At 34.9% G+C, this 26428-nt stretch overlaps 1 protein-coding gene, 2 long non-coding RNA genes and 1 pseudogene across 3 annotated transcripts; 3 read left to right on the forward strand and 1 right to left on the reverse strand.

The window, feature by feature from the left end:
- The first annotated feature begins 2262 nt into the window (after positions 1 to 2262).
- Positions 2263 to 3678, forward strand: LOC147569472 (replication protein A 70 kDa DNA-binding subunit E pseudogene; annotated as a pseudogene).
- A 520-nt stretch (positions 3679 to 4198) lies between these two features.
- LOC147569473 (uncharacterized) lies at positions 4199 to 4619 on the forward strand. Its single transcript, XR_015238707.1, has 3 exons — positions 4199 to 4281; positions 4370 to 4450; positions 4533 to 4619. It is a non-coding gene; the product is annotated as an uncharacterized LOC147569473 (long non-coding RNA).
- A 1029-nt stretch (positions 4620 to 5648) lies between these two features.
- LOC147569474 (uncharacterized) lies at positions 5649 to 9328 on the forward strand. Its single transcript, XM_086672045.1, has 2 exons — positions 5649 to 8414; positions 8529 to 9328. The coding sequence occupies exons 1-2, from the start codon at positions 5778 to 5780 to the stop codon at positions 9297 to 9299; spliced, it is 3408 nt and encodes a 1135-aa protein (XP_086528171.1). The 5' UTR covers positions 5649 to 5777; the 3' UTR covers positions 9300 to 9328.
- A 10816-nt stretch (positions 9329 to 20144) lies between these two features.
- On the reverse strand, positions 20145 to 21585 carry LOC147569475 (uncharacterized). The gene is made up of 2 exons (XR_015238719.1): positions 21524 to 21585; positions 20145 to 20395 (listed from the first exon to the last, which is right to left on the reverse strand). It is a non-coding gene; the product is annotated as an uncharacterized LOC147569475 (long non-coding RNA).
- Between the last annotated feature and the right edge of the window lie 4843 nt (positions 21586 to 26428).

The following is a 26428-nucleotide window of genomic DNA, read 5'->3' on the forward strand; positions in this document are numbered from 1 at the left end:
CATAGCAAACTGAACAGATATAACAAAGTACTACTTCCTCTACGAGTTGAATTTGATTTGATGAGGAATAACTGATAGAATTTAACAAATATCTCATGTATGTGTTAGGAAGACTACTGATTATAGTTTTATGGATAGAATTTAACAAATATCTCATATATGTGTTAGGAAGACTACTGATTATAGTTTTATGGGTTCTTAATGATATAGTTTAGATCTCTTTAATTTAGAAAATGATATTTTTCGGCCGGTTTTTTAAAGTCTATCTATACATGCATGTTGGTTATTAATATTATATGTATATCTTTCCACGCCTTAAAATTGATTTTTCTTTTTTTTTTTAAAAAAAAAAATTAACTTTTTTTTCTTACAAACCCTCTTCATCTTCCGTGTGAAGGTATTGCTTCTTTTGGACGTCTTCGACAATTCATATTTTGACAACAACACAATGCTTTCAAAAGAGTTTAAAAACATTTCAAACAAGTTAGCCTTTGTAAAAAAAGAAGACGGTGGACCACATGGAAAGAGAAGAAGAGATGAATTTGAACCACAAGACATGTCTTTACCGTCTGTTAATTGGCCGTCTCCGACTTTGTCATCGGTTGCATCATCACCATCCATTAATGTCCCAACATCACCATCCATCAATAGGCCACCATCCCCTGCATTATCATCATCGTCTTCATCGTCTGTGAACCAGGCTTTATCTCCGCAGTTTGTTAAGCCACCACCACAACGCCCACACCCACCTCCAACCTATGACTACTTTCGTTGGCCGCCTTGCCCGAAATGTCATGCATCGTGTCATGATATCCGAAGCTTCAAGGGCGTGAGTATGACATATATGGTGATATGCTGCAAGAAATGTCAACGAAAGTATACAGTAATAAGTCGCAATGTGAAGACTAATAAACTAAGTTACTCTTCGGAGCCACTTACATCTTCAAATTAATTATGTCATTTTCCCTACCTCACACCTGACGTTTCATTTTGTAGTATTCTGCTTACTTTAATCAATAAGGAAAACAATAATCTGGTGTGTTTTTGTTTAAATAAAACGTGGTTGTTGATTAGAAATTCTCATTCGTTTCATCTAACTAACTTGGGTTTCTTCCCTTCATGCTTTTAGTTTCTAACGATCAGATTTTTTTGTGGATTTTTTCAATATTATTGTTGAATAGTAACTACGTTGAAGATATTATCATTTATTGATGTTGTAGATTTTTTCCTTCTGAAACTAAACCTTATGTGGTGGTTGTTGATCATCCGCCATATAAATCAAAATGTTATTTGCAAACAGTAAAAAAAAAAAATTGATTTTATACCTCTTGCTAAATGTTGTATCACCCACTTATTAAGCATACATTCGTATATGAATCGCTAACTTTATGTTCTTTGTTTGCCTGCAGGGTTCTATAGTATAAACAAAGTTGGTATTCTGGAGAGCTACTTAATTCTACAATATTCAATCAAATAACTTAGACACACTTCACGCTTGAGGTACGGTAATTCTCTTTCACATCCTGACCACTATAGATAATGAATATAAATATATATATATATATATATATATATGTTACATATATAAATTGTTAATACCGTACCAAATTTTAAATCCTTTCCATATCATTTTCTTTTAATCAACACAAACCATAATCTTTAAATGTCCACTGTAGATTATATTGGTTTTTGAGAATGTAAGTAAATCAAGAATAATCCAGTCAAAGATTATATTGGCTACAAAGCTTGGGTACACTAAGTTCAAAAAAAAAAAGCTTCAGTATACTAACAAATTATGACCGAGAAGAAAAGAGCTTAAAGTAACACGCCTATAAAAGTAAAATCTATATAAAATATAAATCTATTAAAGATTTAAAATTTACTTCATCATCTGTCTATGTCATAAGGAACTAAAAAGGACAAACCAAGAGATATCTTCCTTTTTAGTTTTACAATTTTAACCTCGGTACGGACGTTTAAAGATAATGTAGGCTACTAAGCTGTAGATACCAACTAAGCATACTTCCAAATAAAAATGTGGCAATAACTATAGTGTTGTTTTTAGCAAATGTGGTGCATACAATTTACGTCAGAAATAAGAAAATGTTCCTTAGTAGTGCTCTTTCACCGTATTTATAACCTAAGACATCAAATAAAGATGATTTTAAGGTTTATGTTTTTTCCTCTCTTTGTTTTCTACTGTTGGTTAGACTATAATTTCCCAACATTTTATAATTAATCAAACCCAATGTTCTGTAGAAAATGAAGAGGAAATGTGTGTCGGATCAAAACCAAGAGTTGAGTTCCGTGAAGAAAGAATTTCCTTCGAAAGAAATATCTATCAAGGCCTTAAAACCTCATTTAAAAAGGTGGACAATGAAAGTCAGAGTAACAACAAAAGGTCCCCTCAGAACCTACGCAAATGCTCGCGGAGCAGGAAAATTGTTTTCGTTTGACGTGTTAGATTCTGAACGTGGTGAGCTACATGTTACCTGTTTTAACGATGTAGTCGATAAATTCTACGCGGATATAGAAGCTGGGAGCGTTTATTTGATATCTAATGGAGTATTGAAATCCGCCTCGAAAAATTATAATCACCTGAGAAATGATTATGAGTTATATCTAGAAAAATACTCTAAGGTTCAGAAATGTGTAGAGGATGATCCGTCTATACCTAAACATCATTTCGTGTTCATACCCATAAATGAGATTGAAACGATGGAACCTAATGCATTCGTTGATATAATCGGGGTAGTTTCATCCATAAATGTCACTAAACCTATAACAAAGAAGGATGGGACTCAAACGCAAAAAAGGGCTTTGTGGTTAAAGGATAATTCTGGCTATACTGTAGAACTGACTTTATGGGGTAAGTGCTGCGATGAGGAAGGTCATAGGATCCATCAGATGGTCGATTCTGGAGTTTTTCCGGTTTTGTCTGTGAAGTCTGGAAGAATTTGCGATTTCAATGGAAAATCTGTTGGAATGCTCCCATCGAGTCAATTGTTTGTGGACCCAGATCTTCCAGAGGCTCTCGAATTAAAAAATTGGTTTACCACAACGGGAAGCAATGCTCCATCCATACAAGTATCAAAAGTTCTACCAGGAAAGATACATCCATTTCGTACCCATATATCCAAGATCAAAGATGACCAACTTGGAACCTCCGATAAACCAGACTTCATCACTGTCAATGCCACAATTTCATCCATTAAGACTGAAAACTTCGCTTATAACGCTTGCCCCCTCATGAACGGAACTCGTCATTGCAACAAGAAGGTAATAATGAATGACGACTGTCAGTGGCATTGTCCTAAATGTGATAAGACTTTTGCTGAATGCAACTTCAGATACATCCTGCAGTTAAAGCTACAAGATCATTCTGGTACAACATACGCAACTGCATTTCAAGAATCTGGTGAGGAGATAATGGATATTTCAGCAGAAGATTTGTATAATTTGAAAGAAGAGAATGAGGAAAAGTTCAACTACACTATGAATAGTGTTATTGGGAAAAATTACATCTTCAATCTCAAAGTGAAGGAGGAAACTTACAATGATGATAGGCATGTGAAGGTAGTAGTGATGAAAGCAGAGAAAGTAAATTACGCTATTGAGTCCAAACTTCTTCTTGATTCAATGGATGACATCGTCGCTGGCTCGGAGTCTACAAAGTGAAGTTAGTCCATTAGAGTAGTGTTTTATTTATTTCAATTTTAGGAAACCCTCTAGATCCACCCCATGTCGTTTTTCTCTTTCAGCATTTTTTTTTAACAATTGATTTGCAATAGTTTGGATTTATTTAAATATATTAGAACATTTTCAAGTTTTAATTGTAGCAAAAGCATTTGCATATTCTGTGTGATGGGTGATCAGTCGTAAAAACTTTATTCTTATCAATTACCGTTGTAGTATTAGAAACACTGTGGCTCTACAATCCATCTTATAAATTAATGGTTTATTTAACTTTGATGTTACTATTAAGTATTTACCTTCACAGTTAATACAATCTAATATAACTCTTAAAATGTGTAATTGTTTCGCTCACTTTAAATTAATATATTACAAGTTCATACTGCCTTCGTTGTTATATTGGTAATAAATTTTTTTCACTTTATACGCGTCTTTACGATATAATTGAATACATCTAATTTTATTTTGCAGTTGTATTTGGTCTTCTACTGATAATCTTCATCAAATCCGATGAATAACTCCTCACCTAGGCAATCAGCTGACATTGAGAATATAACGCCAGATAACCTAGAATCTCCACAATTAAGTGTATGATGCTAAATGTTTTTGAAAAGTAATTTCTTTGTTGTACGAATTAGAAAATGTAAGTATTGCTCATTCATTTGTTATTAAGCAGGCACGGACATTAGCTCAACGCCAAAGACGTGAAAGAGAACGTGCATCACGTTCGTTGACAGAGACGCCTGGAGCTTCCGACGTAAGATTTTGTACATACTACTCATATTTAAAATAAATAATTATATTATAGATTCCAACTAATTTATTTAACATTAATGTAGAATCGACGTACAGCACAACGCATGCGTCGTCAGAATGAAATGGTGGCACGTCATAGAATTGAAAAAACAGTAGAACATCAGTCCGAGGTATGTCAACAAATTTTATCTTCCTTTTTAGTTTTAAAATTTTAACCTCGTAAATTAAAATGCATCTACAACTATAATAAATATAATTGTAATTACCTTGATGCATAATACATTTAATTTTGTTTTCTTATATTTTCTGATCATAACATTTACATATTGTCGGTATAAAAGTTGCGCCACCATGATCATATATATTGTTATACATTTGGTTGTACTAAGATATTTATAACAAACATTTAAGTATCCTATCATCATATATGTTCACTTGAATAGGCAGTCATCACCACAAGTGAACATACGCATTTGGCTAAGCGTGCAAGATTTAATGGTAGCACTTATGAAGAAGGTGAATCGTCTAGCCGCGCTCGAAATACATTTGTTAATACGGTCAATGAATCTCCTCCACCAACACCTTCATTCGTAGAACGCACACCTACTGAGACTTTGAACCGTCATTACCTGGGATTAATGGATATTGAATGCTCCCATTGCAAAGCACTTCATTGGCTTGATGAAAAATTAGTTAACTCTCGTACAAATACTCCGTTATTTGGGACATGTTGTTTGCAAGGGAAAATTCGACTGCCACAACTGCGCGAACCCCCTTTGCAGTTAAAAGCATTGTATGATGGCACTGACGATAAATGTAAAGCATTTCGATGTAATATTCGGCGCTACAACGCTTCAAACGCTTTCACAAGTCTTGGATGCAACTTAGAGCGCAACAATTTCAATGGACAAGGTCCTATCTCATTTACTATACATGGAGAGTTGCGTCACAGGACCGGATCACTCATACCAGAAGACGGAACAACTCCCTCCTATGCACAACTTTATATCTATGATCCATCAATCGCTCTAAACATCCGTAGTCGTAGAAACGATGACCTAGATGTTTCAGTCCTCCAAATTATCCAAAACACTTTGGTAAATCATAATGTATTCTTGCCAATTTATTGTCAGGCTGAAGCAATTTTACTGCGAGTGAATTCGACAGGGACAGATATACCTGTTAGTCTACATTATAGTGCATCAACTGATAGACGACGCTATAATCTACCTACAACTGAAGAAATTGCCGTGATAATCCCTGGAGATGGCACTGAAGTAACTTCATCTCGTGATATTATCTTGCACTTGAATGGGGGTAATGAATTAATGAGAATATCAGATTGTCACCCTGCTTATTTGCCCTTACATTATGTTTTGCTCTTTCCCTATGGGGAGTTGGGATGGGAACCCGAGCTAAAGCAATGGGATACAAAGTTGAACCGGATAAGTAGGAAACGCCTAACTCAGATGCAGTTCTACAGCTATCGTCTATTCCAGCGTCCTGATGAATATTCAACTATATTAAGGGCATGTAATTTATTCCAGGAATTTTTGGTGGATGCATGGGCCTCAACAGAGCAGAACCGCTTAAATTATATTAGACTTCATCAGAGCCAATTGCGTTCGGAACTATATAGTGGTCTCACAGATATTGCAAGTGATGGGTTGCGTCCTGATCAAGTAGGACGTCGATTTATTTTGCCATCCTCCTTCACAGGTAGTAGTAGACATTTGTTTGAAATCTATCAAGACTCCATGGCAATCACACGTTACCACCATCATCCAGATATTTTCTTAACAATGACTGCCAATCCCAAGTGGCCAGAAATAACATCTGCATTATTACCAAATCAAACCGCTATAGATCGACCTGATTTAGTTGCGCGTGTCTTTGAGTTAAAGCGCAAAAAGTTAATGAGTGTAATTAATAAAGATGGTGTATTCGGAAAAGCTGTGGCTCATGTTTACACAATAGAGTTTCAAAAACGTGGATTGCCCCATATGCATGCTCTCATTTTCCTTCAACAAAAAGACAAAATTCATACCCCTGCTCAGGTAGATAAATTCATTTCTGCAGAATTTCCAGATCAAGATACTGATCCCCTACTTTTTGATACGGTTAAAAATTGCATGATACACGGTCCATGTGGTCTACGACGTCCTACATCACCGTGCATGATAAACGGAAGATGCTCAAAAAATTACCCCCGTAAGTTTGTGGATAAAACAACTATAGGAGAAGACGGATACCCAGTATATCGTCGCCGTAATGATGGTCGTGCTTTCGTTGTTCGAGGTCATTTAGTTGATAATAGAGATGTTGTTCCTTATAATCCCCACCTCTCCAAATTATTTGATTGCCACATTAATGTGGAAGTTTGTGCGAGCGTGCGATGTGTTAAATATATAAACAAATATATTTATAAAGGAGATGATCGTACTACAATAGTTGTGGGCGCAGTAGATGAGATTCAACAATATCTTGATTCTCGATATATTGCACCACCAGAGGCGGCATGGAGATTATTTGGTTATTTACTGCATGAAGAATATCCATCTGTTGTTAGGTTAGCGGTGCATTTACCTGGTATGCATCATGTAGTTTTCCAACCTATGGATCATCCAGATGTCGTTCAGTATAAAGCTGCTAACGAAATTTCCACTTTGATGGCTTTTTTCTTCCGTTGTGGCATGGATGAAACTGCAAGAAATTACACTTATCAAGAATTTCCACAACACTATGTGTGGGACAAACAATCTAAATTGTGGGTGAAACGCAAAAAAAGTTTTGCAATAGGAAGAATGTATTTTGTTAATCCTAATGAAGGGGAAAGATTCTATTTACGGTTATTGTTAATCGTTGTGAAAGGCCCAGTGTCATTTGAATCGTTACGTACTGTAAATGAGATGGTGTATGACACATTCAAATCTGCATGTATTGCCCGTGGACTTTTAGAAGATGATGGTGAATGGGTATTATGTTTAGAAGAAGCTGCGGTTATAAACACAGGTTACCAATTACGGAGACTGTTCGCTATCATTTTATTAGAATGTACTCCACTAAATCCATCTTCTTTGTGGGATAAGTTCGCCCTTAATATTTGTGATGATCTCGCACATCAACTTCGTACTGCACGAGGCATCACCGAACCAACAAACTCTCAAATACGAGATTTCGGGTTACACCTCCTCAACGAAATCCTCTTAGAGTACGGTAAAACTCTTAAAGATGATTTTCCATCTATGCCTCGATCACATCAGCAATGGAATCAAATTTCAGGCAATCGGTTAATCTGGGAACACATGCAACTAGAAGCATCAATTAATGAAACAGAATTGACTGCAAAAGTTGACCTTCTCAATAGTGCACAAAGACGCGCTTTTGAGTCTATTATTCATTCTGTAAGTAACAATGAAGGGTTATTATTTTTTCTCAACGGTGGGGCTGGAACAGGAAAAACATTTTTATACAATACAATTGCAGCAACGTGTCGGAAAAATGGCAACATAGTTATTACTGTTGCTTCATCCGGTATTGCATCTTTGTTATTGGTCGGAGGAAGAACAGCTCATTCAACTTTTCGTATTCCTCTAGATGTGCATGAAGATTCTATTTGTAATATTGGTAAGCAAACAACACTTGCGGATTTATTCCGAACATCGAAATTGATTATATGGGACGAGGTTCCAATGCAACACAAATATTGCGTCGAGGCTGTTGATCGTTCACTTCGAGATATTCGTGATAACAATAAGCCTTTTGGTGGATTGACTGTTGTTCTTGGTGGTGACTTCCGACAAATTCTTCCTGTTATACCAAAGGGAGTCAGAGAGCAAATTGTAGGAGCCTCATTAAGGAGATCATTTCTTTGGATCGACGTTAAGGTGTTGACCCTATCACAAAACATGCGACTTCAATCGGAAGATGTTGACAACCAAATGTTTCGGACTTTTCTTCAACAGGTATGTTCCTTATTGGGGTTTTGTATTTTATTTTTTGAGATTTCTATTATAAATTTACACATGTTTAGATGCAATGGTTGTTTTATGTAATATACGTTACACTTTCTTATGTAGGTAGGGACCAATGACTCAGAAAATTTGCACTTACCTTCTTACCTAAATAGATGTCATACTCTGGCAGAACTCATAAATGCAACTTATCCAGAGCTAAATATGGTTAAAAATCTTACAATCGATTATCTTACACAACGAACTATTTTATCTGCACGGAATGAAGATGTATCAGAAATAAACATATCAGCTTTAGGAATAACTCCGGGAGAAATGATCACCTATATGGCTGCTGACAAGATGGATGAAACTGAAGATAACGATTACTCTTTAAATGTTCGTTATCCAACCGAGTTTCTCAACTCCCTTAATCCATCTGGATTACCACCATTCAAGTTGCAGTTAAAAATTGGTTGTCCTATTATGTTGCTAAGGAATCTCTCCCCTAAAGATGGATTATGTAATGGGACTAGATTGATGGTTGTCAACTGTGCAACGCGGGTAATTGAAGCAAAAATCCTAACTGGAGATAAACGTGGTAACATGGTGTTTATTCCTAGAATCTCCCTAACACCAAGCTCTTCTGAGGTTAACATTCAATTCACTAGGCGTCAGTTTCCTGTTCGATTAGCATATGCAATGACAATAAATAAGTCTCAGGGCCAGTCAGTCACACACGTGGGAATAGATCTGCGGTTTCCAGTATTTAGTCACGGTCAATTATATGTAGCTCTATCCAGATGTACTAACAGCAAGAGGGTCCATATATTATTGCCTGAACAATCAGATTTCTTCAGTACAACTAATGTTGTTTATAATGAAGTTTTATTGTAATTAAATTTTAATATAAATTTTTGATATCATAACAATTATGTACTTCACTTTTATCATCTTTATGTAATAATTTTTAATATCAGACTTTTCTCTTTATTATTATGTAACTAAAAATATAATTTAATACTTTAATGAACACAATAAGCGTTCAATCTAACCTCCCGTGCCGGAGGCACGGGTTATACCTAGTCTATATAACAAAACAGGACTTGTTTTGTGGACAAAATAAATGCATTCTCTTCCATTCTCAACCTTTAAGCATTAACTTGAATCATAGCCCTTGGGTCCAACTTGACTTAGGTCATTGAAGCCCAACATTAAATCCTTGTGGTTTTCACTTTCCAACCCTCCCACTTCTTTTGTCCTCTAGCATTCTCTCTTTATTTTCTTTTCCCTTTAGTAATTCTACCATTATTTTCATAGTTATGAATATGAGAGTGTTAATTTTTCTTTCATTTGTGATTTTCTTTTGACAGAACTAAGTATTTTGTGTTAATAGATTTCTTATGATGAGTTTGAACTGAACAATGTTATTAGTGTTTGATACGAGGAATTCTTGAAATGGTTATAATACATAGATTCAAGACTACCATTATACTGGTGTTCACACATGAGCATCTGGATTTGAGGTTGAATAAAATGATCTCACAATGTCTCATTTGGACAAATTTAAGGTCTTTTCTTTGTTTTCGTCAATCATAATCTTATTATCTTTACTTTTTCTCGACTTAATGACTTCTACAAGGTCTCTTTTAGAGTTGTTTATCAATTTCTTGGGGTTTCTTTTCCTTGTGGTATTATTAAACAACATAGACACGCATTTTATGAGAAAATATCTCACCGGAGATCAGCGGAGATGCATTGAGAGAGGCAAATATTTCTAAACCTGTTACGTCAACCATTTCTCACACGTCCCAGTTGGCCTAATAATTTTTGTTTTAATGCTGAGGAGTTCAATGGTTGTGTTTTTAAAATCATTGGAGGTTGCGACAAAGTTACCCTATGAAGTAGGGAATGCTCTAAGTCGTGTCTATCTGTAGCTCTACAGAGGTGAGGGGAATTTTGGCACATCTGTTCTTTTCTGATTACTGGCTTATAGTGTTCCTATATATGGTCAAATGGATTTTGATAGTGATTTGATATTGTGGTTGTTTGCTTTTGCAGGAACCCCTTCCTTCCTTGTGTGTGGAGGCGAAATGAAGGACGGGGAAGTAAGACTGTTTGTGGATGTATATTGTCAGCCAACCTCTCTGTTTTTATCTTGGTGAGAAACCAAGAATGAGAGATCCGAAAAGAGCTTCAAAAATGAGAAAACTCCTCAACTTCTCCAATGTGTATCATGTCAGGAAGTATATCAATACATATACTGAAGTCTTCCAATCTAAAAATGGTGAATCCATTTTGGCCAAGAAGAAATATTCTTCTATCTATCGTAATTCTTGCCTAATCTAAAATAGTAACTGAATATTATGTACTTGATTGGCGTGGAAGAGGGTATTTACTAGTATGAAGATTCAAAGGTTGGTTACTTCGTTGACTCTACAAACAAGAAGATCAACAGTTGTGGAGAAGAAGATGATCGTGAAGGCTAATCAGAAGCAACAAAATTAGTTCTGTACATAGAAATGAAATTGTACATACGGGTAACGTTCAAATGTTCATTAACTATATTAAGTTTACCGAGATGGGGAGGATTGAGATTCTCAATTTTACGGAACTCCTGTTCGAAGTTAACCGAAATCGTCAAAATATTGATCAACTTCTCGGTCTCTTACTGCCAATACTCTTATTTTAGATAGCATATTAGAAAATATCTGAGGCATGCAGGGACGAGTAATTTCCAGAGATAGTAAACATCTACTTACAATTTGATTATCTTCTCGTAATTTATATTAATGTTGTACTGATGCTACTGTATTTTGAGTTTCTTGAATCTGACTTGCCTCTTTTTTTTGGAAATCAATTTGCAGGAGTTGAATGAATTGATGAAGAAAACCAGTGTCATGGTGATAGTATAATAAAATGACTAGAATTACAATAAACTTAAGTATAACTCTTTCACCATTCCTTAGCAACGTCGTGGAGACATACCACTTTCTCAGCCAAGTGACTCAAAAAAAGGTGATGTTGAATAATTTCTAGATCGTCAATGTCTTCCAAAATATTTTTTAAGGTATCTTTAACTGCTGTAGCAACGTATGTGACGTTTTGTTTCACTTCAAAACTGAACTTTATAGTTTTCCCATGAAACCGATTGTAGTCCTACTCTAAAACTTTGTAAGAAAAAAAAACCGACCAGGTTTTTTTTTGTAAATGTTAAATATTATTTTTAGTCGAGTTAGATACTAATTAAAATCCTCATGGAGTATGTTGCTCGAGGTAAAAATTAACTGGCTTTTGTTGAATGACTTCAAATGATATTTGTTCTACACGTGTTGCTTAATTATTGGTTTATAGAGAGAAGCTTTTAGCTTTCAGGTTGAAAAAATAGAGAGAATGCCAAAGTGGAAGCTTGGGAAAGAAGAAATCAAGACTATCAACTACTTCCTCTATTGGAGCTTAGGTGCTTCCATTTCAGGACTAGAGATTTCGTCAAACTACATCCATTTTGTTGTTGTTTTTTTTGTTGAGGAATCCATTTTGTTGTTGGAATGGGTATTTCTTATGATTTTAGGTAACTCAATCATTCTTTTTAAATCTTTTCAATCGGTACTCTTAACTTGTCCAAGTCACATATTATTTTAATTGGTATTGCTTATTTGCTCTTTTTACTACGAAATAGGGTGCTTATAATCTCCATTTATTCTTTATTAGTATTGCGTGACTTCTATTTTACATTGACGTAGATGTCAATTTTCTTCTACAGTCTTTGACGTATGTGACACTACATGCAGTGACGATAATTACTACATACTCATATTTGTCACTTACTATAATGGCTACATATGTATGAAAAAATTAATCTGTATAATGAAATAAACTTATAATAACTATATATTTTATGTCCGACTTACCTTTAAAAGTTGTTTTAATTAAATTTGGTTTGTTAGTGTTCAATACTAATTCTCGAAGATTCATATCCTAAAATATTTAGTTTTGGTATAGTTATGTTAAAAAAATTAATAATTGTGATAACATTAGGAGTTCTTTTTTGTAAATGGGTGTTCATTTATTTTGATTGGGGTGATCAACCACTTTATAACGTGTAAAATCTTCAATAAAATCGATCGTGCCGGAGGCACGGATTATGCCTAGTATATTATATATATGAGGGTGTAACCTGTGCCCGTGAGGCGCAGACAGTTCTTTTGAATGCATTAAAGAGCTAAATATATAATCTCAAACATTTATGGGGAAAACATGAGCTAACCATTCAAAATCAATTATAGTAAACTTATGCCAAAAATAGTCAAAATCAATTCATTAACCTTCTTACTGGGGGAACACTCGACCCTATTGACACCAACATGCATATGTCCATCCTCTTCATCATCTTTTTTATCAATGAAAAACTGTATCTTATCAAGCTTCACAACATCCTCAGGGTTGATCTTGATGAGCAGATATTTCTATACTAGTGATTATAAATAGAAGAAAGGAGGAGTCTTATAACTCAGTGCATTATTTCATATTCCATTACATGCAAATTAAAATTAAAGTGCTTACAAAACTTTTCATATTTACCAGCAAGCAGCAACCATTCTCTCATAAAAACTCCACAAAAGCAATTGATTCTACACTTGATAGTTCATTTACATTTTAGAAATCAAAGCTCCAGTAATGTTCTCCGTATAAATACTGTCATTTCCTATTTCTCTTCTTCATTCTTCAAGCAATATTCTTCCTGCTAGATAACTCAAAACATAGAATAAGTACAGTTAATGGTGGTGAAAAACAATAGACCTTTTATCGACTGCCAAGTAAATTTGGCTTCGTGAACACTTGGTTGTCCGAAAGTGTCGATATATATTCCAAAGGTCCCTCGAAGTCTCGGGTTCGATCCCTAAAGAAGGTGGAATTTCTGGATTATTGAACTTGAGGTTATTAGGGAATAAATAATGTAGTTGGACTTTAGGCCATAGTTAGTTAGACTTTTGCGCTTGTTCCTGTTTGATTTGGAAGTTACCATGCTTATCACATTGTAATGACTATTGGAATTCAAATTCAAAAAAAAAAGAAAAAAAAGGCTCCAGTAGTATCTCCTATTATGTGCACATTTCAAATTCAACAGAAGTGGCTTCGAGGTCTCATGAGAATACACAAAAACAAAAGTCCGTCGAGACATCTCCAACCAAGGGTTGTTTCCCCCTCTTTCTCCCTATATAAAGAACTGAAAGAATGAATTTTTTTTTTTTACCTTTTCACCCTAGTTTCTAACATTAATTATATAGCAATTAAAATTGAATTGCTTACAAAAACGTTTCACATTAACATGCAACTATGATCTCATAAAAGCAATTGATTTTACACTTGATGGTTGTTTAAATTTTAGGAATGAGAGATCTTAGTAATGTATATAAATTTTTTTTTTTTCGGATGAAGGTTGAATTGTATTCAAGAATTACTAAGGTTGTAATTACAAATCGAAAATAAAACACTTAAAAGACAAGGAAAATTACATGAGTTATTGCATCCCAATTGAAAATCCAATCCGAGAAAATAGTCCTTTCATGGAAATTATAACATTTATAGCCTTCAAAAATTCATCTATCTTTATCATACCAAAGGCTCTAAATAATGACAAAAGGAATAACAAATTAACCTAATGAAGCTAGCTACATATGGTTCTTGTTGTAGGAATAGTTAAAGTGCCGAAGATATACGATAAAGAAGAATAGGATAACAGTGGTGAAAAAAATATATACCTTTTATCGGATGGCAAGCAAATTTGGCTTTAGTAGTATCAGCCAACTTGTTTTCTGGTTCGGTCCGATGGAAAAAAAACAACTTGTGATGGGTTACCTCAAAAAAAAGATTGAAACTCATTGATTTCCTTTGATCAAAAGATCTTTTCTTTGATGTAATCCATCAGAAGTTATTTATTCCTTGAAGTAATAATCTATCACAATCTTTGGGGTATTGGAGAACTGATCATGATGTTTTTCTCTCCTTAATTACGAGTCAATTAATCTCTAATATATGTATATATATCTATTATACAAAACAGATCCTTGTGACTGGGACACAATTAATACAAAAGAATGCGACTAGGATATGTGATTGGGACAAAATTAATATGATTGGAACTATGATATGTGATTATGTGATTAGGACATGAATTAAAGTACTTTTAATTTCTTAATAATTATTAACCCTCCATCTTTATCTCTCCCTCTTCCATTATTTTTCATTTTAATATCTACTTACTCCTCTCACATTATATCAATTTTTTATCCTAATTTGTCTATTTCTCCCTTAGTTTAATTTCACTGTAATTATTTCTCATTTTAATATCTACTTACTCCTCCCACATTATATCAAATTTTATTCCAATTTGTCTATTTCTCCCTTTGTTTTTTTCATCTTGAAACACCGGCCATTTTAATTAGCTTCTTTGGATTTTAGAATATATAAAACTTTATATGAAATTTCTCATATATAAAACTTCATTTGAAATTTCTCACTACATCTTTCTATCTTTGCACAGTCTGTTTGGGAAAATTTCGAAGTGAAAAAATTAAATATGTTCTGATGGAAAGTTGTTATATCAATAACTCCAAATCCCTTTTATGGCGAATGCTATATTGAAGAGTCAAAAGATCTAGATGAATTTTTAATCGATGAATTACAAATTTCATTGTTGGTGCATGAACAAATAATGAAAATAGGGTCAAGGCTTCCAACTCATGTGAAAAATTCTACAGGAGAATACTAAGAGGTTGTCGTACAATTAATACTAATTAACTCGTAAGAACCTTGAAATAATAATTGATTTCCATGTATAACATGATATGAACTAAAAATCCTAAAAAATTACATATGTTTGATCGAGTTAACCCTTATGCTGCGAGACTAATGTCTCTATTTTCCGACTTTCATAAATCACACCATATAATACGCCACCTCGAGTAAAATCCAACCGTATAGGTCCTTCATTTCTCTCAAATGTCTCACTTCTCACAAATCAAATTCCCACGTTGTCACAACTCTTTGGTTTTTTATCTTTTCCCCTTCTCCTCCGTCATGAATCTCAAATCTGTAAATCCCAGTTTGAAACCCAACTCTATTTCTCCTCAAAATCAAACATAATTTTCAAGTAGTCAAAGTTACACTAACAAAACTGTCGTCATCACCAGTTTATAATGACAAAAAATGACCAACATGTGAACTATTTTTATTTCTCACAAATCAAGTTCCCACGTTGTCATCATTTTTTGGTTTTTCCTCCTTTTTTTCTCTCATGAATCCCAAATCTGTAAATCCGAGAGTTCGGGACCCAACTCCATTTCTCCTCAAAATTAAACACAATTTACAAGTATTCAAAGTCACACTAACATAACTTTCTTCATCGCCAATTTAGAATGACAAAAAATTACGAACAAGTGAACAATTTCTATTTCTCCTTTCTCTCGTGAAATAAATTGGTCTTTGATTCATTGCATGCATGACAATTCTTTCTTCGATTTTCTTGGCACCAAATCCTTCAGCTTCTTGTTTTGTTACAGTTGAAGTATGCAGATAAGAAAAATAGAGATCCTATCAGTGAAGTACATATCAAGATTTTCAATTCGAATTGAGTTATCATTTTTTAACTTAAAGATTAAATATGTTTGTTAATATCCTCCGCCACTAGGCTTACCACTTTAACTCGTAGAGAAGGATTCAATTACTAAGATGTACAACGGGAAGACGATAGAGTGTGTGGCCAGTTACTTGAAATTTTGTAGAGGTAAACTTAGCCGCCACATAAAGAAGATATGATATTTTTATTTTTTTTGCTTTTTTGCACTTTAAATTCCTTATACTAAACATTGTTTTCCTACCGTTGCAGGATTATCCAGGTTGGTAGTGGTATCTTAGACCCATCTTACCGTGTGAGTGAGACTCTTTGTTTAGCGAAATTGTTATGTACAACAAAAGCAATTAAAATTTCTTATACTAAGCTTTTTCTTCTTGTTGTTTTAGACCATTTTGTTTTGTAATATAGTCTAGGAAAAAAGAACACCAAGTACGGAAACATTCAAAATTACCTTGGCAAAATGAGCAACAAGTACGGAAACATTGAAAATTATCTTGACAAGACCTATGAACTTGTTAAAGTTGAAAATGTGGCAAGCATTAGATTCCTTGAAACTTTAAAAATTAGGAGCTTGCCAAGTAAAAGGTAGAAACTAAAACAGGGTAAGCCATCTGTTATAGGAGAATCACTAGAGATATCATTTGTTCTTTAATCAAGAGTGTGCATCTCTTGCGAAGAAATTAAAAGACACCCCTACAAGGTTCTCCCGCATTGTAATTTCTCAATTCATCGCCTTTCGCAACCTTTTTCTTTCTTTCCCTGCAAGCTTCTTCATTACTTTTCGTTTATCTGAAACTCTCACTTATTATCATCCCCTCCGAAGAAATTAATCAGTTTAGTTATGGAGTTGCCACAAATTAAGTTCAGTACGTGTTCTTCTTCAATTTTTAGCCATTTGTTTGAACTTATGGTTGGAATTTCCTTGATTAAATGTTACATGCAAATTAGTTTGTTCATTCTTTAGACCGTTGACTGTAATTTTGGTTTACATAGAGCTTATTCATGATAAACCAACTTACCAGGTAAATATATTTTCTCATAAGTCGTTCTTGCATAATTCCATTTGTAGTTTATATCTTTCTCATGTTCTATCCTTGTTTTTATTTGTAACTCTCTCATTCGATCTTTCTCTCACTCTAATTATCTTAAAACATCATTTTCATTTACATCCATATAGTTAAAAACTCAGTTTTTCCTAATAATTATACATTCCCTTTTGCTGTTTTAGATGTATTAAACAAGTGCAATATATTCAAACCCATGTTCATAAATTGATTATTTTTAATGATAGTATTTATATTCAACATTCTATCTTCAATCTTTACTCATTTTGTGGTGAATGGGTAAATGTCACGAACTGTGTGTTGAAATACCACAAAGAGATTTTGAATCATGAACAACGTTAAATGAAGCTACTATAAATGTTGTTGGTGTTTTGTTTTATGTTGAACATATGACACTTTCAGGAGTTCGACCTAATTAAGTAACAATTAGATTTAGGTTTTTATTTGATCGTCATGGTTGTTCATATTAGTTTGCGTATATATGTCAAACAAGATAATTTAACACAACAAATAGTTTTGTTTACTTTGATCGTCATGGTTGTGCATCTTAGTTTGCATATATTAGATCAAAATTTGTGATTTTCATCTATAGGGTGGATAAATAGGACTAACAACATCGGTCTAAGAACTTCATTTAATTAGCATCTTGCATTAACTCGATCTTTTATGCTGAAAAACTTATTTTATCTTTCCCTTTTAGTAAAAAAAAATACTCCACATGTAACAAATGGATAAATGTTATTCGATTTCAGGTATTTTGATCTTTAAATTTTTAATCAGAATCCTAACATACTTATATCATTATATGTCAAACAAGATAATCTGATGAAAATGAACATTTCTATTTACTTCGATGTAAATTGTTTTTCATATTTTTGAATAAGTTTGATACGGTTTCGTGATTTTCTTGTATATGGTGGATTGATAGGACACGGTCGATGTTGATTCAGATACACGTGGTAAATCAAGTACGTTCGTTAAGCAATGGTATGGAAAAATTTCATCATTTATGTTGTAATGAGCATCGCGGTAGCGAAAAATATATTTTCTTAACAGATTTAAGAACGTCAAATGGTTTTGTAGGCTCAAATTAAACCTTAAATACCTTAAGATAATTACGTCTTATACTTCTAGAATAGTACACATATATTTAGACGATCTGAAAAGTAAAAAATTACAATGAGAAAATATTAAACGCAGAGAAAAAGAGCAAAGTTAAATATTCAAATATCGCTTCTATATTTAGCTTAAAAGGCATTTCCCCGCCCGTAGGGCGGGGATTATGCCTAGTATATATATATATATAGAAGAATAGAAACCGTTTCCCACATATATAATAGCCGCCTTAAAACTAGGGTTGCTTCGTTTAAAAGTACTATTTAGCTTCTAGTAACAAGTTTCTAGAAGTTAATTATTTCTGTAAGTGAAAATTAATTAGTTTTATAATTTTAGGGAACTTTCTAAAATTTTAGTTTTATAATTTTAGGAAACTTTAAAATTTAGTTTTATAGTTTTAGGAAACTTTCTAAAATTTAGTTTCTTGTAGTATTTTTTTATTTAGAAGTTAGTTGATTATAGTTTGATTAGGTCTAGTCAATTTTAGATTCTAGTCTGAGCTCATGATGACGCCCCTGATTTCCTGTCTGAGCTCTAGTCCTCCTCGGACAATCAAAAGACCTGTGTCCTACTTCCTGACAATTAAAGCAAACCCCTCTAAAGGGTCTCTGTCCCACACCATCAACATTAGCCACTGGCGGTTGCCTATCTGTAGTCATCACTGCCATATCCCGGTTGCCTCCCTCGACCCGAGGCCTCTTACCGTCCCGCTGACCATTATAGTCGTTGCGCTGATTCCACCCAACCTTCCCATAATTTCTACAGTTCCCCTTCTGTTCACCCTTGCTTTGCACTTTGATTCTCTCTGCTTCTTTGCCTCCTGTATCCGAGCATCGTGAACCTTAGCACAAGAAACCACCTTCTGATAGGTGTCGAAACTAGGTTGCCCTGCAATGTACTTAGCAATGTTGTCACGCAACCCATTTACAAACCTCTCGATCTTTTCCTCCTCTGTGGGAATCAGTTGAGTAGCGAAGAGGGAGAGTCTGTGAAACTCATTCTCATATTCCAAAACTGATTGATTTTCCCCTTGCTTCAATTCCTGAAATTCCCTCTTAAGTGTTTGTTGTGCCGAGAAAGGAATAAAGTTTTCCATGAAGACCTTCTTAAATTCTTCCCAGGTGAACCTCAACGGATCCACTAGCCTAGACTGAGTGTCCCACCAAGTAGCTGCATTCTTCTTCAACTGGAACACTGCCATCCGTTGCTTATATTCCTCGGAGCAATCAAATGCCACGAACATCCTCTCTATCTCCTTACACCATTCATATGCCTCTACCGGTCCTCCAGTCCCATCAAATATTGGCGGTTTCATTTTCATAAACTCATGGTAGTACTTCAACCAGGTCATCTCAGTCGGTGGCCTCAGATTCACAGCAGGACCTCCCGTCTCTAGTGTCGGATTCTGCGTCCGAGTTTGTTTCCTTGTTTGAGCCTCTGCTGCGATGTTAATCAAATTTTGCAATGCGGCTGCATCAATTGTCACTGTCTCTCCTCCGTTCAGATTAGGATTTGTGGTCTCATGACCCCCTGACTGTCCATGTGTACCCTCTGGTGTTGTAGAACCCCTTTCCTCAGGTAGGACACCTCGACCTCGACCTCGACCTCTACCACCCCCTCGGGTGCGAGCACTGCGACGACCTCTGCCACGACCAGTAGCCCCTTCGCTAACCATAACTTTATTCAAATCCAAAAGGGAAATCAAGTCAAAACTTAGACAGTCAAGAGCTCCGTACAAAAATTAACTACGTACTATGCGCTTAGAGGGGTTGAACCCTACACACTGATCCTAGGATTTATTAACCTAGAGCTCTGATACCACTTTGTAACGCCCCAAATCTAGATTTCCACGTTGGCCGCCATGAAAACCTAAACTCAAAGCATTTCTCCGCAGAACAGTAAACATAATCGATATATCCATCAAAAGAGACAAATAATATCAAATGTGAAGCTCATAAGAATCAATAAATCATCTAAAAGAAATCCATTAAACTTTCTTAACTCAAACAATGGTTCTGAATCATCGACACGTAGGTCGGACAATAACGAATGAAACAAATAACTATCTAGAAAGTGAAACTCCAAATAACTACCTAATCTCGAAAGCGAAAACTAAGAAAGAAGCTCTGAGCTGACGAACTGGGATCAAGCTGGTGGCGCTCCCCGATCTCTATCACCTGAAAAATAGTAGGTTGGGTCAGAACCCATCTAGTAGATTTCTAATTACCTAAGGTCTAAATAGACCAATTCAACACAAAACCAAGTATCGAACAACAGAACAATAATAACAGTCCATTATGTTACACCTTTCGTGCTAACACAATTGAAGTCAACCTGTTACACGGTTGAAGAGATTCATACAATACAACTTCCCTTTTGGAGGGGCATAACCAATTTTGAGGTTCACAAGATAGCGTCACTTACCATTCGTGTTTGCATCGACTTAAACCTCTCAATAGACAAAGGATACCACCCAAAAAGGGAATCCGTGCAACACGAGCACAGTGCAACACGAGTACTTTACATATAAGCAGGAAGCCAGCCAACCTCTAGTTGGTAATTACTTCTCACACTAGAAGTATGTGGTCCACAAGAATGATCTTGTGTTTGCATCGATCATCCTGTCGAGCCAACCACCTATGGATTACAACCGTCAATCCATATTAGAACCCAAGCCCTTGGTCCACTAGGTTGTCCAATATCAAATTGACAAACCCGTGTTTGCAATCGACCCACATGTCGAGCCAACCAGTCTTAGTTCAATCCATTAACGAAACTCAAGATCATGGTCCACCAAGTTATCCAATATCGTAATGGTAACTAGTGTTTGCAATCGACCCACATGTCGAGCCAATCATTCTTGGTTCCGACTAGCCTATGCTTTCTAGGTTAACAACCTAAAGCAATATATCACACACAACTATTGATAGCACTTATGCTCCAGTATCATACACATCATCTCATACAATCAATTATCAACATAAATAACATAAACACAAACAATTCTTAATATCTAGGCTGCTGTCCGGGTGTATATATATACCATATTTATATAACCTAAATAACCTAGGTTGCTGTCCGGGTATATGTATACTCCATTAATATAACTATAATGATCTAGGGTTACTATGTTGTTGTTGTAATTAGTTTCTAATCATAATATATATCTATGGTATCACTAATTAGTTCTAAGTTGATGATAACCTAGTAAACAACAATGGTTCAAAGCTATTATAGTCCTACTATCCAAAACTAGGTTAAAAATTGAAGAGGGCTATATAAACCCTAGGGAAGAAGAAACCTACTTGATTTTTAGTACCAAGAAGAAGAAACAAATTCTCTAGCAAAGCCTTTTTGATCCACCTTCTCCTTCTTCTTCACTTTCTCTCTCTAAACCCTACTATCTCTCTTTAAAGTCCTCTCACAACTCACGGGTGTAAGGGAAGGAAAGAAACCAAATTGAATCGGGTGGGTGTTAGGGATTTAAGGGATATTAATTTTGTTTTGCTAAAGGCACCCCCATAAATTAGTAGGGACACTACACTTTAAAAGCGCCCCGTTAAAGTGTTTATGGCGCCCATCTAAAGGCAAACTTTAGAAGGTAGAAATGGAGCGCCAATAACACTTTGTTCCGGCTAAAATTACCTATTTGTTTTTGCCTCTATTGTTTTGAAGTTATCACTTTGACACCTCAATTTTTTTTTTGTAATTTCTATTTTCTGATCAAATTTTCTTTTGTTCATATTCTTTATAAATTCAAGTTTGCTCATCTATTCTCTAGCAGAATTATTTGTATTTCCATAGTTCCAATTAGTCCCCTTCATCCTTTCATTTTTGTGTTCATTTCTTGCAATATTCTTTTTAAATTCACTCTCCTCTCTTTCCCTTCATTCTTAACCTTTACACAATATGGATCAATGGATCATAAGGACTTTTTAAAGATAAAGGGTCCTTTTATTAACATAAAATTCGTATATATTCGTTTTATACAACTTAACATTAATTATTTAGATTTCGCGGCTTAATTAGTTAAGAGTGTTGTTATGACATACACGGAGCTTTAGTTTGAACAAAAGGTATTATTTTTTAACAATTTACATATTACTATTTTCGCTAAAAGTTTTTAGTGATGTTCGACAATTCGTCATTGGTGGCGATATATTTTTTTTTTTACTATTTGATATAATCAAATGTGCCCCAGCAAGAAATTTTTTTGGGTCCGTCACGGACTCATGGTGACCGGAATTGATGATTGGAAGAGGAGATATGAAAGAGACAGATTTGAGAGAAAAAAAGTCATCAACAATTACAGTTTACTGGCGACCATTACAAGAATGGAGAATAAATGATCAACTAGTAAAATATAAAATTGGTAAATATATGGGTAGGGGCATTCCCGTTTAATCTTATGGGCGCCCCTTACATATTTACCCATGTCGGTCAACAAATACACTTCTGGTGTTTCTTTCCTGTAAATAAGATAGATAGATGGTAGCGAAGACCTAAAACCCTAATTCAATTTCATAATCTCTATCTGAACAACCCTTTTTGGGAGGAAGAAAAATAATGGGCGAATCAGTCGGAGGAGGGGTCGGAGGAGGAGGATACTCGGCGGAGTTCATGATTAAAAGGTATATACAATCGGCGTTAAAAACTTCAGAAAAAATAGATAAATTAACAGAACTGACTAGATCGATGATAGATAATGAAGAAGAGACGTACAAGGATGAACACAGAGAGAGATGTGGTGAGATGCTGAGTGAGGTTGATGATTCCATGACCACAACTGAACATGTGAGACAAATGATGATAACAACTGTGGAGATGACTACGGATAAGGAGACGATACAAAAAAAAAAAGATGATCCAATTTGGCTTCTTGTTAAAAAGGCTTTTAAGAGTCTTGAAAGTATGATTATGAAATTCAATATAATGAATACAACTCGCAACCTACTGTTGGATAAGTATCGGCTACAAGGCCACAACAGAGAAGATGACCTAGTACAAAACCCACACATCATCACTAGGTTTGGCAAAGTTTACCTCCCTCCAAATATCTCTTATCCTTACTACTGCCACTGACTTATTTTCACATGTTTTATTAGTAGTTTTAGAGAACAAGAGAGAAATTTTTAATGGAAAAGGAGAGATAGATTATAGACTTATCGTCTTTATCTTTGTAAAAGTGATCTTGCCGATAGTAAGATTGAGATTTTCTATCTCAACACAAAAATAAAAATAAAGAGAAATATATAGAAAGGATCGAGATAATTTCCACGTTTGTTTTTATAATTATAGTTTGGTATGTCATATCTTTCTTTATAGATTGTAATTATTAAACATAATCTTAAATGCAATCATGCATTTAATAGAACGAAAGTGGTGTTGATCATCATTACCCTTTACATCGTAAGTTTTAGTCCTTAAGGTAGTGGAATGAGCACTAGCCAATACTTGGCGAAGGTTGTGGCTAAAAGCACCTGCAAAAAGACTATTAGCAGACAACCCAAGCACATATCGATAACAACAAGCACCTAGGATCTTTTAATGAAAAAAGAAAAAGATCTTTAACGACAAGCCTTAACTGACTTAACTAACCCCTCTTGTTTATTTTCTTTTGTTTTTATATCTCTTTCTCATTTTCGTCTTGCATAAACTCTAGTGTCCAAGATGTATTTACTTGAAAAAATTGGCCAAGAAAGACTAAAAATACAACCTAGATTTCTTGTGAAAGTGGGTTTAAAAACACTTCTAAAAAGAATCTTGTATTTGGTGTTTGAATGAATTAGGAAGTGAACAACATATTTAAAATTGTTAAGCATGTTTTTTTATTTGATTTTTAGTAAATTTTGAGTGTTTAGGGTGGCCTATGGTGACAAAAATGAAGTCACCCTAATAATCTATCAGACGAACTTGTCTGTGAGCTTAAAAGAGGACATACATATTAGGTCTAGGGACTAAACTGTCTGTGCGGATGAACTATTACTCTAAAACCACTCACACCGACATGCCACAATCCATTTGTGTTGCCTTGTGGACAGACTTAGCAGTTTGTTACCCTAGGCAAACAAAATAGATGACCTGGTCTGAGACACTCGGACTTGGCAGTTTGTGACTCTCAGATTGTACCACCCGTGATTTTTGTTTTCTTATCGTTTTCTTTTCCTTATACTTTCACCTTCCTCTATGAGACAAGTAATTATGGCATCACATATTTCTTCTACTGTTAAGGCTCGTAAGCAACAAGGGAGAACATATGATGATAAGCCAGATTCAAACGAAGATCTTCTTGTTTCGACACCATGTTTGGACCTTTCTATCAGAATATGGAGGAATCGAAAGGATTAAGTTAGGAAAAACTTTTTACTGATCCATCCATCGGAAAAACTTTTTACTGATCCATCCACCGGTATAAGCACCCCGGTAATACAAATAGAACAATGGGGTCTCCTTATGTGGCTATTTGTGACCTCCAATTAAATAAATTTTGGAGCAAAAATCTTGATAAAATGAAAACTCCAACCGAACGGATTCTTTTTTGAATATTGACTAATGATCATTACAAAGGTTGTGATACATCAACCTACATATATTATTTTATTTATAACCAAGGTGCTGTTTGTTTTTTTAAATTTTCAAATCTGAAATCTGAATTGGAATCCAATTCAGATTTCAGATGTTTGTTTTTGTATTTAGTCAAATCTGAATTTTATCTGAATTTATTAGATGTCTGAATTGGCTGAATAAAGGCCCACACATTTCAGACTTCAAAACAAGTCTGAAAATTGAGTCCAGGATCTGAAAACATACAAAAGACGTATATACCCTTGTTAAACTTTAAAATACCTAATTAAATCATTTCTTCCCTCTTTTACAACCCTAGTACCCCACCACCACCACTACCACCACCTCGGTTAACACAACCACCACCACCACCACAGTTAACACTACCACTACCACCACCACCACACAGTTAAGACCACCAACACCACCAGAGTTTACACCATCACCACATCCTTAGAGAATCAATAGAAACCCTAGGTATGGAAATAGAGGAGAAGCAAATAGTTGTGATGCTATGCTTTGAGAATCAATATTTGTTGTTGGTGCCCATGGATCAACTGGTAAGAACCCACAAATTGTTTTTTCTCTCTATAATTAAAAACCCTAGGTATGGAAACAGAGAAGCAGCAAATAGCTGTGATGCTATGCTTTGAGAACCAATATTTGTTATTGGTGCCCATGGATCAACTAGTAAGAATCCACAAATAGCTGTGATGCTATGCTTTGAGAATCAATATTATGGTAAAAATCAGTAGATAATATTCGTTGATTGGCTCCACTCTTAGGTCTTCGTGTGGTTCCTTTGAACTGCTCCACAGAGATACGGTTTGGAGATGGAGAGATTGGGAGAAAAGAGAGAGAGATACACACACAGAGAAAAGAAGAAAGAGAGAAGGTGTCGGATCTTGCGACGGTCACCGTCATTGAACCCTCGCCGGAACTTTGCATCTTCGTCAATAGAGAATGACTGCTGAGAAAGAGAAAGAAAGAGATGAGGGAGGGAGGGATCTAGGGTTTCTTATGGGCCTTATATTTATGTAGGGGAAGAAATAAAAATTAGGTTTTCTTTTTTAAAATACCAAAAAAGGGTATAAATGTCATTATTTTAATTCAGATTTAGTAATTCAGATTTAAAAACAAACATTTAAATTTGTAAAATTCAGATTCAACCAATTCCACATTCAGCCAATTCAGATTCAGCCAGTTCAGATTCAGACATATAAAAAAACAAACACCACCCAAGTCTAATATTTCTTTTTTCTTTTTTTTGGAAGTCAACTACGATCTATGTATGTCGTAACATTTGACACTTGATACATCATAGATGTGATAAGCTCAATTACCGCCCACTCAAACACTAACAGTCGAAGTTGGGACCTCCAGGAATTTCTGGAGTTTATGTCAACACTTTGGAACCGCTTGGACTACCAACTGTTGACAAGTCTAATATTTCTGGATTTGCACTTTTATGAGAATCAACATGGACTTCTGCAATGGGAAGTAGCTACACTGACCAACTAGGCTCGGACTTGAGAACCATTCGTTTTCCTTTACATCGACAACCAAATCGTTTGTCACGTGACAAGCAAATGATATTTAGGTAATGTTAGGGTTCATATAAAGTCAAGTTCACTTCGTTTTTCCGC

Source organism: Eschscholzia californica, unplaced genomic scaffold (genome assembly GCF_041429995.1).
Source record: "Eschscholzia californica isolate CP2 unplaced genomic scaffold, dmEscCali1.0.p SCAF_1, whole genome shotgun sequence".
NCBI classification, from domain to species: domain Eukaryota; kingdom Viridiplantae; phylum Streptophyta; class Magnoliopsida; order Ranunculales; family Papaveraceae; genus Eschscholzia; species Eschscholzia californica.

Bases quoted from the DNA above. Each gene is read 5' to 3' on its own strand.
- LOC147569474 (XM_086672045.1), top strand. From the start codon at position 5,778: ATGAGAATATCAGATTGTCACCCTGCTTATTTGCCCTTACATTATGTT. The intron at 8,415-8,528 runs GTATGTTCCTTA...TTTCTTATGTAG, and splicing joins TTCGGACTTTTCTTCAACAG to GTAGGGACCAATGACTCAGA.